Source organism: Coregonus lavaretus (assembly GCF_964263955.1).
Source record: "Coregonus lavaretus genome assembly, chromosome: 4".
Taxonomy (NCBI): domain Eukaryota; kingdom Metazoa; phylum Chordata; class Actinopteri; order Salmoniformes; family Salmonidae; genus Coregonus; species Coregonus lavaretus.
Window position 1 is genome coordinate 52,805,781 of NC_139991.1, and position 11,382 is coordinate 52,817,162.

General features: G+C 43.7%; 1 protein-coding gene across 1 annotated transcript; it reads right to left on the reverse strand.

Moving 5' to 3' along the window:
- Positions 1 to 1,963: 1,963 nt before the first annotated feature.
- LOC311128456 (AN1-type zinc finger protein 5-like) lies at positions 1,964 to 11,089 on the reverse strand. Its single transcript, XM_084160609.1, has 6 exons — positions 10,924 to 11,089; positions 4,704 to 4,876; positions 4,469 to 4,571; positions 4,184 to 4,272; positions 3,899 to 4,027; positions 1,964 to 3,723 (listed from the first exon to the last, which is right to left on the reverse strand). The coding sequence occupies exons 2-6, from the start codon at positions 4,855 to 4,857 to the stop codon at positions 3,575 to 3,577; spliced, it is 624 nt and encodes a 207-aa protein (XP_084016735.1). The 5' UTR covers positions 4,858 to 4,876; positions 10,924 to 11,089; the 3' UTR covers positions 1,964 to 3,574.
- Positions 11,090 to 11,382: the final 293 nt, after the last annotated feature.

Here is an 11,382-nt window from a genome sequence, read left to right on the forward strand (position 1 = left end):
TTGCCCACATTGCCAGTGAAGTAATCATTAAAATAATTGGCAACATCAAATGGTTTTGTGATGAATAAGCCATCTGATTCAATGAAAGATGGAGTTGAATTTGTCTTTCTGCCCATAATTTCATTTAAAGTACTGCAAAAAAAAATCCCATTATTCTTTATATCATTGATCTTGGCTTCATAATACAGTTTCTTCTTCTTTTTGTTGAGTTTAGTCACATAATTTCTCAATTTGCAGTAAGTCAGCCAGTCAGATGTGCAGCCAGACTTATTAGCCACTCGTTTTGCCCCATCTCTTTCAACCATACAGTTTTTCAATTGCTTATCAATCCATGGAGCCTTAACAATTCTAACAGTCAGTTTCTTAACAGGTGCATGTTTATCAGTAATTGGAAGAAGCAATTTCATAAATTCATCAAGTGCAGCGTCTGGATGTTCCTTATTAATCACATCAGACCAACAAATATTTTGAACATCATCCACATAAGACTCACAGCAAAATATTTTGTATGATCTCTTACACACTATTTTAGGCTCATCTTTTGGAACTTTGGCTTTCCTGGATATAGCCACTATATTGTGATCACTGCAGCCAATGGGTACGGATACAGCTTTAGAACAAAGTTCTACAGTATTAGTAAAAATGTGATCAATACATGTGGATGATCTTGTTCCTGTAGTGTTTGTACACACCCTGGTAGGTTGATTAATAACCTGAATCAGATTAGTCACTGGTTACAGTGAGAAGCTTCCTCTTGAGCAGACAGCTTGATGAAAACCTGTCAATATTCAGGTCCCCAAGAAAGTAGACCTCTCTGTTTACATCACATACACTATCAAGCATTTCACACACATTATTTAGATACTATTAGCACTTTGTGGTCTATAGCAAGACCCCAAAATAATAGGCTTTAGATGAGGCAAGTGAACCTGCAACCACAACACTTCAATAACACTTGACATGAGATCTTCTCTAAGCATTACAGGGATATGGCTCTGAATATATACACCAACACCTCTCCCATAAGCATTCCTGTATCTTCTATATATGTTATATCCTTGTATTGCTACAAAGGAATTATCTAAGTGAATCTCAGAAATGGCTAATGTGGCGATTCTGCAATTCCTTCCCCAACAATGTTGTTCCACCTTGATTGTCCATCGAGATAATCTGATTTCTCAGTCATTGTAATCATGGATTCACATCCAGAACTCATATCCTGTCCTCTCTCAATGATTTACAGATTGCTGTCATCTTGCAGTTTTGTTTAAACTCATCGAGCTGACCCTTGGAGAACTGTAAACTGTTCTTCAGGTCCTGGACCCCTCCGTTCATTCTTTAATTAGTTGACTCCACCAGTATTTGGACAACACTTGAAGCCATTTTCTTGTTGTAACAACTGCTTGTAGAACTATTTTTGTAGGTTTAAAAGATCATTCACCAGTGATAGATAGGCACCACGGTCCTCCCACTGGCTTTTGTCTTTGTCATGGTAGCAACGCAGGCTACACGGTTACCCCTCGTAGTTCCAGACAGGGCAGGTCGCAGGGAAGATTGAAACAGCAGGGATCTAGACAGCCACAAGCCCGGGACAATCCGCGGTCACAGCCACAAGGGATAACCGTGTCGCAGGCTGCGTTCAAGCCCTCAAGAAAACCCCACTAGCTTGATAGCAGCTAGGCTAGCTGCTACACCAAGCAGCTCCTCAGACCCTTGGTCGGCAGGATCCCTGGACAGATAGTTGCTGGGACCGCTGCTGACGACAACCGCATCGCAGGATCCCCCCCCCCAAAAAAAGGTAGCGAGCTAGTAACCAAACTTTTTCAGTAGAACAGTTAAGACTTTCAAAACAAACCATGCCCTCCCTCATTCAACAGGAAGTTAAAAGAACACCCTATGTTCTGTGAGACAGGTAACTCTCGATCCACGATATGAGTTAAATAAATTGCCACGGAGTACATGATTCTATAGCTCTGTACATAATTTTATTTACATGGTACAATTTTGCTGTAATGTTGGGTAACAAGATTATATGTGCGGTACATAAATATAAAGATGGTTTGTACAAACTTGCATAACTAAAAAGGGTTCAAATGAAAAGGTGAAATCTCACAGCCCTACCGAGAGACCAGCGCTGAGCAGCCAGACCAAATAAACAAAAAAAATCTAGATCACCAAGAGTGAGTCCACTGGATCAGTTCTGACTACTGAGGAACACAAGCACTTGCATACATACACAATACTCAGCCACCATCCATTCAGCCATCCTGGAAAATGGCATACATCAGACACTTGTGTTTAATACATAGCATGTGATACGCACTCCACAATAAAATTCTGAAATAGATCAGCACACATACATAACAAAAAAAAAAAAAAAAAAGAGGGAAATATTGATCAAAAGATTAGTGGACCTAACCCTTCCAACCTCAGCAATCTAGTTAATTTAGGCTATTTGTCATTGATACAACAACCCAAGCAAAACACCCCATATCCTCAGGAAAACAGATACGAGAAGAAAAAAAAAAAAGAGCACAGAATGGGCATCACTGTCACATGACCCGAGTGGCTGGATGAGTGAAGTCCTATGACCTGGATCTCAATTGCAGGAAGTGAGCGGTCTTCCGCCAGTCTCCCATCCAGCCAGCCAGAGGCAGCCCCAAGTTTCCCCTTCAAATACACATTACATCACAGCATCAGACCTAAATACTTCTTTAGAAAACCATCTTTAACGAATACAAGTAAACCTAAGCAATGGTTTTTAGTGCAGCACACATTGCAGGAAGAACGAACCAGTGGAGCAGGCTTTGATGACTACACTGATATTCTGTTTGATTCAGATGAGAGCCTATAGGGTTGGAACAGAACATATCCATCCATCCTCCAAGTGTCAGGGCTAAGGATCTGGCTGCTTTCACCATTCATACTGGATGATCATTTCATAAGCTTCTTGAACAGGTTGTTCTTTAGGTGATTAACAAATGAAGTCTTTTTTTTTTAAAGTCACTTCTTCACATCTGATCTCACAATAGAGAAATGTGCTTGGGGGGGTCTCCCCTGAATTGAGGCCCCATAGAGCACAGAAACAAACATGTCTGGTAGTACATATAAAAAAAACGGACTGATCCGGTCGGGGCTGTAACAGTCTCACAGTCCCATAGGCTACAGCGTCCCCGCTCTACTCCGCAAAATCTCATAAATACAGAGAGTCAAAGTAGTAAACTCATGACAATCACAACACATCAGACCGCCTACTTGACAACAATCAGATTCCCAAAAACACTAAGAATTAAGCCAGGTCCAGGCGTCCCTGGAAAAAAGAGTGTCCTGTCTGCTGTATTTTTTAGACATTCTTTTTGTTATTTTTTATTTTTTCCTCTTCCTAAATCGTAAGCTCAGACAGAAAACAGAAGAAAAATGTGATCGTTCATGCATTGCAGACAACTGGACTCCCCCATACTGTTAAAAAAAACAAAAACAAAAAAAACTAGTCCTTTTGAACGCAGGTCAAGCGTGAGTCCTTTTTTTTTTTGCCAATCACTCCAAGTGTTCAAGGTCAAAGTGAGAGGAGGTCTTATATTCTCTGGATCTTGTCGGCCACCACCACAGGGTTCTCCTTGCGGATCTTGGCGGCGGCGTCGGCTTTGTAGTCATACGGGCAGTTGTGCTTGTCTGAATAACGGTGGAGTCCACAGAACAGGTTCCCACAGCGACAGTCAAAACCTGACGGAGCAAAAAAGGCACAGTGAGTCACACTAATAGACCCAGCTCATATCACCTCTGCACAGTGTATCATATACTCAATCATAGAAAGGCACATGATAAGCCACAGCCTTCTTGACTGAGGTCTGACTGAATAAGCAGCAATGTTGAGCAGTCCTGGAATGTTTGTCCTCACCTGTAAGGCCAACCTTCTTGCGGCACATGAAGCACCTGTTCTTCTTCAGTTTGGCAGGTTCGGGTGATTTGGATTCGTCAATGCCAGCAGCACTGGGAGGTGAAGCTGAGGCGGTGGGCTGAGTGACCACTGGAAAGACCAGAAAAATAAAAAATAAGACCTCAAAACAACAACACTGAGCCCAGAGACTATTCACAACCACTTCCCATCACAGGCCTGTAACCACTCACGTGACCCCCCACCCCACCGTGTGGCACTGAACACCCATATGAATCGGACACGCACCAGGTTCTGCTTTAGGCGACGCTCCTTCCTCCTCACAGGAAATGCTCATCTCGGTCATCTGTTGGGTAACAGGAAGAGCTACTGCCCCACTACAGTGACAGAAAGGGAGAGAATGAGAACAGGTGCTGTAGGCTACAAATCTTTAGTCCAAATCCTCCACTTCATACTAGCCATCTCATTCAGATGTAATGATATAACAAACGTGGTGCGAGAGGAGTAATTTGGTGTGACTTGGTCTTAAAGAATGGTTTCCATGGTCATTTCAGAGTAACAACAGACACTCACCTGGCAGCTTCGGTATCAGCTTCAGCAGCAGCATTATTTAAGGAAGCCTCAATTCTCTGGATGGTCGAGGCCTCCATTGTGGGGCTACTGGACACACTGCCACCTAAATGAGACAATACATGATCAGATTTACTAGGAGAAAATGCACTGACTGCAAAAACATGGAGTTATAAGGCATCTGCTTCTCAAACATAAAGATTAACAAAAACAATTATGGAGGAATGGCAGATCTTACCCATTGCACTCAGGGGGCTCACTCCATTGTTCTGTCTGGTCAAGTGGTCCTTATAGCAGACCGAGCACATGCCACTGGTCCTGGGGTTTCCAAAGAAACCACAGCCGGTGGCACAAAGCATGGGCGCTTGGCTCTGATTGGTCTCCTGTGCCATCTCTGCTGATTGAATTGTCCTGGACATAATCAAAACAGAGACTCATTAGAAAGTGGGAATAAATTTTTTTTTTAAACACGACTTTCAATATAAAGATGCCGGTCAAATGGTTTAAGAAAAAGAACAAAAATGCTTTTTTTGCTGGTCAGAGTTTTGAAAATGCAGATTTCTGAAAGCTAATGCGACCCCTGCCAATAGAAGATACTGAACCCCCAACCTAAGAAGCAACATGACTATTCCAGCATTCTCAGGACATGGCAGTTTAATCTCACTGGGCAGTCCTGGAGTCGCTGCAGCCTTGAGCTGCTTGCCGCCATTCAAAAATCACTGCCACTTCATTCAGGTTCAACCATAGATGTCCCACCATTGTCCCATTACGGCGTCTGAGTGCTCGGGCAGCGCCAGGGAGGTCATCTTCATTTTGAAGTAGTCAATTTACTTGTACTACTTCTATGTTGGCAAACAATCTGAAAGGGTGCATGCACACTGCCACCTAGTCTTGTTTGAACAGGTATAAAGTAGGGTTGGGCGATGTCTGGAATGACAAATCGTCCCATCAACCTTTTATTGGATCATCAAGAACTTCAAGGAGAGGTTCAATTGTTGTGAAGAAGGGCACGTCAGGGCACCCAAGAAAGTCCAGCAAGCGCAAGGACCGTCTCCTAAAGTTGATTCAGCTGCGGGATCGGGGCACCACCAGTGCAGAGCTTGCTCAGGAATGGCAGCAGGCAGGTGTGAGTGCATCTGCACGCACAGTGAGGCGAAGACTTTTGGAGGATGGCCTGGTGCCACTTCTCTCCAGGAAAAACATCAGGGACAGACTGATATTCTGCAAAAGGTATAGGGATTGGACTGCTGAGGACTGGGGTACACCACATCAGTCATTGGCTTCATCAATAAGTGCATCGATGACGTCGTCCCCTCAGTGACCGTACGTACACACCCCAACCAGAAGCCATGGATTACAGGCAACATCCACACTGAGCTAAAGGGTAGAGCTGCCACTTTCAAGGAGCGGGACTCTAACCCGGATGCTTATAAGAAATCCCGCTATGCCCTCAGACGAACCATCAAACAGGCAAAGAGTCAATACAGGACTAAGATTGAAATCGTACTACACCGGCTCTGACGCTCGTCGGATGTGGCAGGGCTTGAGAACTATTACAGACTACAAAAGGGAAGCACAGCCGCGAGCTGCCCAGTGACAAGCCTACCAGACGAGCTAAACCACTTCTATGCTCACGTCGAGGCAAGCAACACAGAAGCATGCATGAGAGCACCAGCTGTTCCGGATGACTGTGATCACGCTCTCCGTAGCCGATGTGAGTAAGATTTTTAAGCAGGTCAACATTCACAAGGCCACAGGGCCAGACGGATTATCAGAACGTGTACTCCGAGCATGTGCTGACCAACTGGCAAGTGTCTTCACTGACATTTTCAACATGTCCCTGACTGAGTCTGTAATACCAACATGTTTCAAGCAGACCACCATAGTCCCCATGCCCAAGGACACCAAGATAACCTGCCTAAATGACTACCGACCGTAGCACTGACATCTGTAGCCATGAAGTGCTTTGAAAGGCTGGTCATGGCTCACATCAACACCATTATCCCAGAAACCCTAGACCCACTCCAATTTGCATACCGGCCTAACAGATCCACAGATGATGCAATCTCTATTGCACTCCACACTGCCCTTTCCCACCTGGACAAGAGGAACACCTACGTGAGGAAGCTATTCATTAACTACAGCTCAGCGTTCAACACCATAGTGCCCTCAAAGCTCATCACTAAGCTAAGGATCCTGGGACTAAACACCTCCCTCTGCGACTGGATCCTGGACTTCCTGACAGGAGGCCCCGAGGTGGTATGGGTAGGTAACAACACATCTGCCACGCTGATCCTCAACACGGGGGCCCCCTCAGGGATGCGTGCTCAGTCCCCTCCTGTACTCCCTGTTCACCCATGACTGCATGGCCAGGCACGACTCCAACACCATCATTAAGTTTACTGACAACACAACAGTGGTAGGCCTGATCACCGACAACGATGAGACAGCCTATAGGGAGGAGGTCAGAGATCTGGCCGTGTGGTGCCAGGATAACAACCTCTCCCTCAACGTGACCAAGACAAAGGAGATGATTGTGGACTACAGAAAGAAAAAAGAGGATTGAGCACGCCCCCATTCTCATCGACAGGGCTGTAGTGGAACAGGTTGAGAGCTTCAAGTTCCTTGGTGTCCACATCACCAATGAACTATCATGGTCCAAACACACCAAGACAGTTGTGAAGACGGCACGACAAAGTTTATTCCCCCCCAGGAAACTGAAAAGATTTGGCATGGGTCCTCAGATCCTCAAAAAGTCCTGACAAACTCCAAGCATTGATTATGCAAGAATGTGCTGCCATCAATCAGGATGTGGCCCAGAAGTTAATTGACAGCATGCCAGGGCGGATTGCAGAGGTCTTGAAAATTGAATTTCTTTCCTTCTTAATGCGTTTGAGCCAATCAGTTGTGTTGTGACACCATATATATATATATATTAGAATTTGGCCTACCCCTATAGCCCAGAGAAATGCATTGAATAACACATTCATAAATGGCAAAAAACAAAATCATAAGAAACAAGGTTTTGAAGTGTTTATCTTACATCTAGGAGATACAAGAAAGTTCAAGATAGATAGATACACACTGAACAAAAATATAAAACAACATGTAAAGTGTTGGTCCCATGTTTCAGAAGCTGAAAAAAAAAATTCCAGACATTTTCCATAAGCACAAAAACCTTATTCCTCTCAAATTATGTGCACAAATTTGTTTCCATCCCTGTTAGTGAGCATTTCTCCTTTGCCAAGATAATAATAATAATAATAATAATAATAATAATAAGCCATTTAGCAGACGCTTTTATCCAAAGCGACTTACAGTCATGCGTGCATACATTTTTGTGTATGGGTGGTCCCGGGGATCGAACCCACTACCTTGGCGTTACAAGCGCCGTGCTCTACCAGCTGAGCTACAGAGGACCACGATAATCCATCCACCTGACAGGTGTGGCATATCAAGAAGCTGATAAAACAGAACGATCATTACACAGGTGCACCTTTTGCTGGGGACAATAAAAGGGCGCTCTAAAATGTGCAGTTTTGTCACAACACAATGCCACAGATGTCTCAAGTTGAGGGAGCGTGCAATTGGAATGCTGACTGCAGGAATATCCACCAGAGGTGTTGCCAGATAATTGAATGTTCATTTCTCTACCTTTTGGCGCCATCTGCTTCATCTACATTGTACTCTTACATTATGTTAATAGTAGGCTAAGTCTACCTACCACATTTATTAAAATAGGCTATGGCAAATAAGAATAGGTAGGTAATTTGGCATGTTGCCTGGCTGTGCCCTGTTGTGCGCTGCCAGTTATGTTAAAACAAGCTAAACTAGCGTCCGTTAAAAACCAAACTAGCGTCTGTCACATCACGATGTTGTCGTCAAACGATGGTTGTCAAACATCGTAGTATCGCCCAACCCTTATATAAAGTCAAGGTTGGTGATATACTGACATCTGCAGTTATGGAATGTTTCCTCACAAGTATAATTCAGTGTCACTTCCTTCCTGGTGACCTGGATGGAATTATGTGATCCCTCCATAACCCATAGGAAGTCCCACTCAGTTGACTATTTAAAAATTGTGAAAGTCCTCAATGGCGCTGCCCATGCTAAAAACAGGCTTTTGGGCACTAGAGTCCTCTATCTATGGGTTCAACTCAAGTGAACTCGCTTACATCACAGGGTCAGAGGGGGTTTATTTTGAGATGCATTTTAAGTTCTCTAAAGCTGAGATTTTATCATCTCAGGGGTTCAATAGCCTCGCTGTCTGCAGGCATTTTTTCTCTCAACTTCATCGCCATCTGTTAGTCAGCCACTCTTTCAGCACTATGCTTATCAGTTGGGGTTTAGGCCTAGTTAGAGTTTAAACCTGGATAGCACCACCAGTGAGCTCATCACAGTAAATGTGTGGCTGCCTGCATGGTTATCGTCAACACAAGGTCAACAGACAAGACAGGAGTCTTTAAACAGATGGTGGGATGTGCAAACAGTCTTCAATCATTGGCAAGAAGCAACCAGTCCTTCTGGTTGCATCACTCACTATCACATCCAGAGCTATACAGAGTGGTGTGTGAGCCTTTCCCTAACCCAGAGCGTTCTGATCAGCTACCCAATTTCACAAGAAAAGGGACAAACAACTGGAATAGTGGTACAGTATGACAGTCTTATAAGGCAGGTTGACAAATACCCCAAAATTAAGCAGCCAGTTTCCATTAGCCTAACCGTAGCCCACCAGTCTGTTCATGGAAGAACATGAAAAGCAAGTGTTGAGGCACTTGTATCAGTCTTCTAGGAACCGAGGGGCCCCAATGCAGGGGGAAGTCCATGCCACGCTTTCTAGCGAAATGCTGAGGTTTCCCCCAGAAAGGCACTTTGTCGCCCCATCACGTGTATGCCTGCTGACTGCAGTGCTCTTTGCTGTCCCATACTCGCATGGACGGGGTATTAGCTTTCGCCTGTCACAAGGGTGCAATGTGACAGGCTGATCTCAAAGGCGCACTCACACGACCTCGCTACGCTATTTATAGGCAACCCTGGAAGCCCCACTAAGGTTTGGTTACGTCACCAAACCTTAGTGCCTGCTCACAGTAAGACGGGTGCGTTCGTTTATTGCTACAGGAACGTGTGGAGGCGCTCACGGTTTGACAGAGATATGTTAATGTTGCAATGTTTACATTTACATACAAGCTGCAATACCACACACGCCTTTAATTGTATTGATAAGAGAGGCGGCTTTGCGTTATAGATATAATAACCCATGTGTTGCTAGGTAGCTACATTTATAAGCCAACTCTTATATCAAAATAATTAAATATGTGCGGTCTGCCATACTGATATGAGCCCCTCGTTAAACTGATAATGTTCGATACAGACAGTATCCATTTAATACATCCCCCAAACAGACTGGCAAGCTAGCTGGGACAACAGTTCCGGCTGAGTCAGACCGTGCAGTGCCAGCAGAGCTAGAGGCCTCCGCTCGACTGCTCTTTAAACCACTGAGTCACGCTAGGCTACGTAGCTAGTGAAGATCGTAATTCCGACATCTAGCTAAGTTAGTTAGCCTAACGTCACTGTACTAGCAAACAACGTCGTGATATCTGTTCAGCTAACTACAAATGAAATAATCATACAGCAGTAATTATTAATATGATCCAGCGAGATATCTAGTGAAATGTGGTTCTTCCAAGTCAAGATGATAACGTTAGCTTAGGTTAGCGCTTTGTCTTTCCCTTTTGTTCCGGTCAGATCTTCCTATTTTGACAATTCAACATGAACAAATGTAGTTAATCAAATAATCTATGCATCTGTAGTTATCGTCAAATAAAACGGATGTCAATTTGAACAGACTTAAGTACGTTAACCATGTAAAATATTCGAAGGTTGAGCAGGTTGCCTCGAGTTGACCCACATCACACTCAAGCTAGCTTAGCAAACTATCATCTACGATGCATACGAAATCAGATGGTTGCCGTTTTAGATCAGGTGGCTAACTAGTCACCGCTGGCTCATGAGAAGCCTTTTCTTTTTGACGATAAGGCCATCTAGCTAACAATTGTTTTCCGAAGTTAAGTTAAGGCTTCTTTATTAAAAAATAATAATTGTTTTGACCCCCCCAAATAAACAGCTATCTAACGTTAGCTAGAGTAACTTAGCCACTCATTTATTGGGGGAAAAAAGTAAATTGGCTGTCTTTAACTAGCTAGCCGTTTACCCGCATCGTTTAATCGAAAAGTAATGAAACTGGGTTAAATTTGCTTTGACGGACCTGTATAGCTAGTTAACGTTAGAAAATATTTTAAATTAGTGTAAAACTAGCTCGTTAGCTACCGTTATCGATACCCTCTCCTTCAGACACTCTAACAGCCAGCAACGTTCGTCAATCAACAATACTTTGCTTTACATAACGCGCAAGCTAGTTGGCTGGCAAATATTTTTTAAAGGCATTTCACTTAACTTACCTTTAGAACTAATGTTTTTGCTCTATAACGTTAGTGGGTCGTTCGCTGTACCAAAAGTCCTGGCAGACTCTCCGTTCCCCTTTCTGCGATACCAAGGGCTCCGTCTGAATTTAAGCCCCCTAGCGTAGCTATTGACTGTTTTCCGCTTTTTTTTTTTTTTGTGCCTTCTTTAGTACGAGTGGTACCAAACGTCATGGAAAATAGCAACCCTCTGATTGGAAGACAGCAGGGTATGGGGCGCCTACTTCCGGTCGTCGCTGATATGTAATCAGTATGTAACACATACGAGAAGTGTTAGCTACAATGTAACCATTTTGAATAATTCTTGCGGATGTTTTGGAAATCAGTGAATTTGAGTAGTCAACACCCCAAACACCTGTCATCCGTCATAATTCGTAGGTTTGGACATGGTGCCCCAACAACACACATGAGTAAATTGTCACTTACTTGAGTTATAAC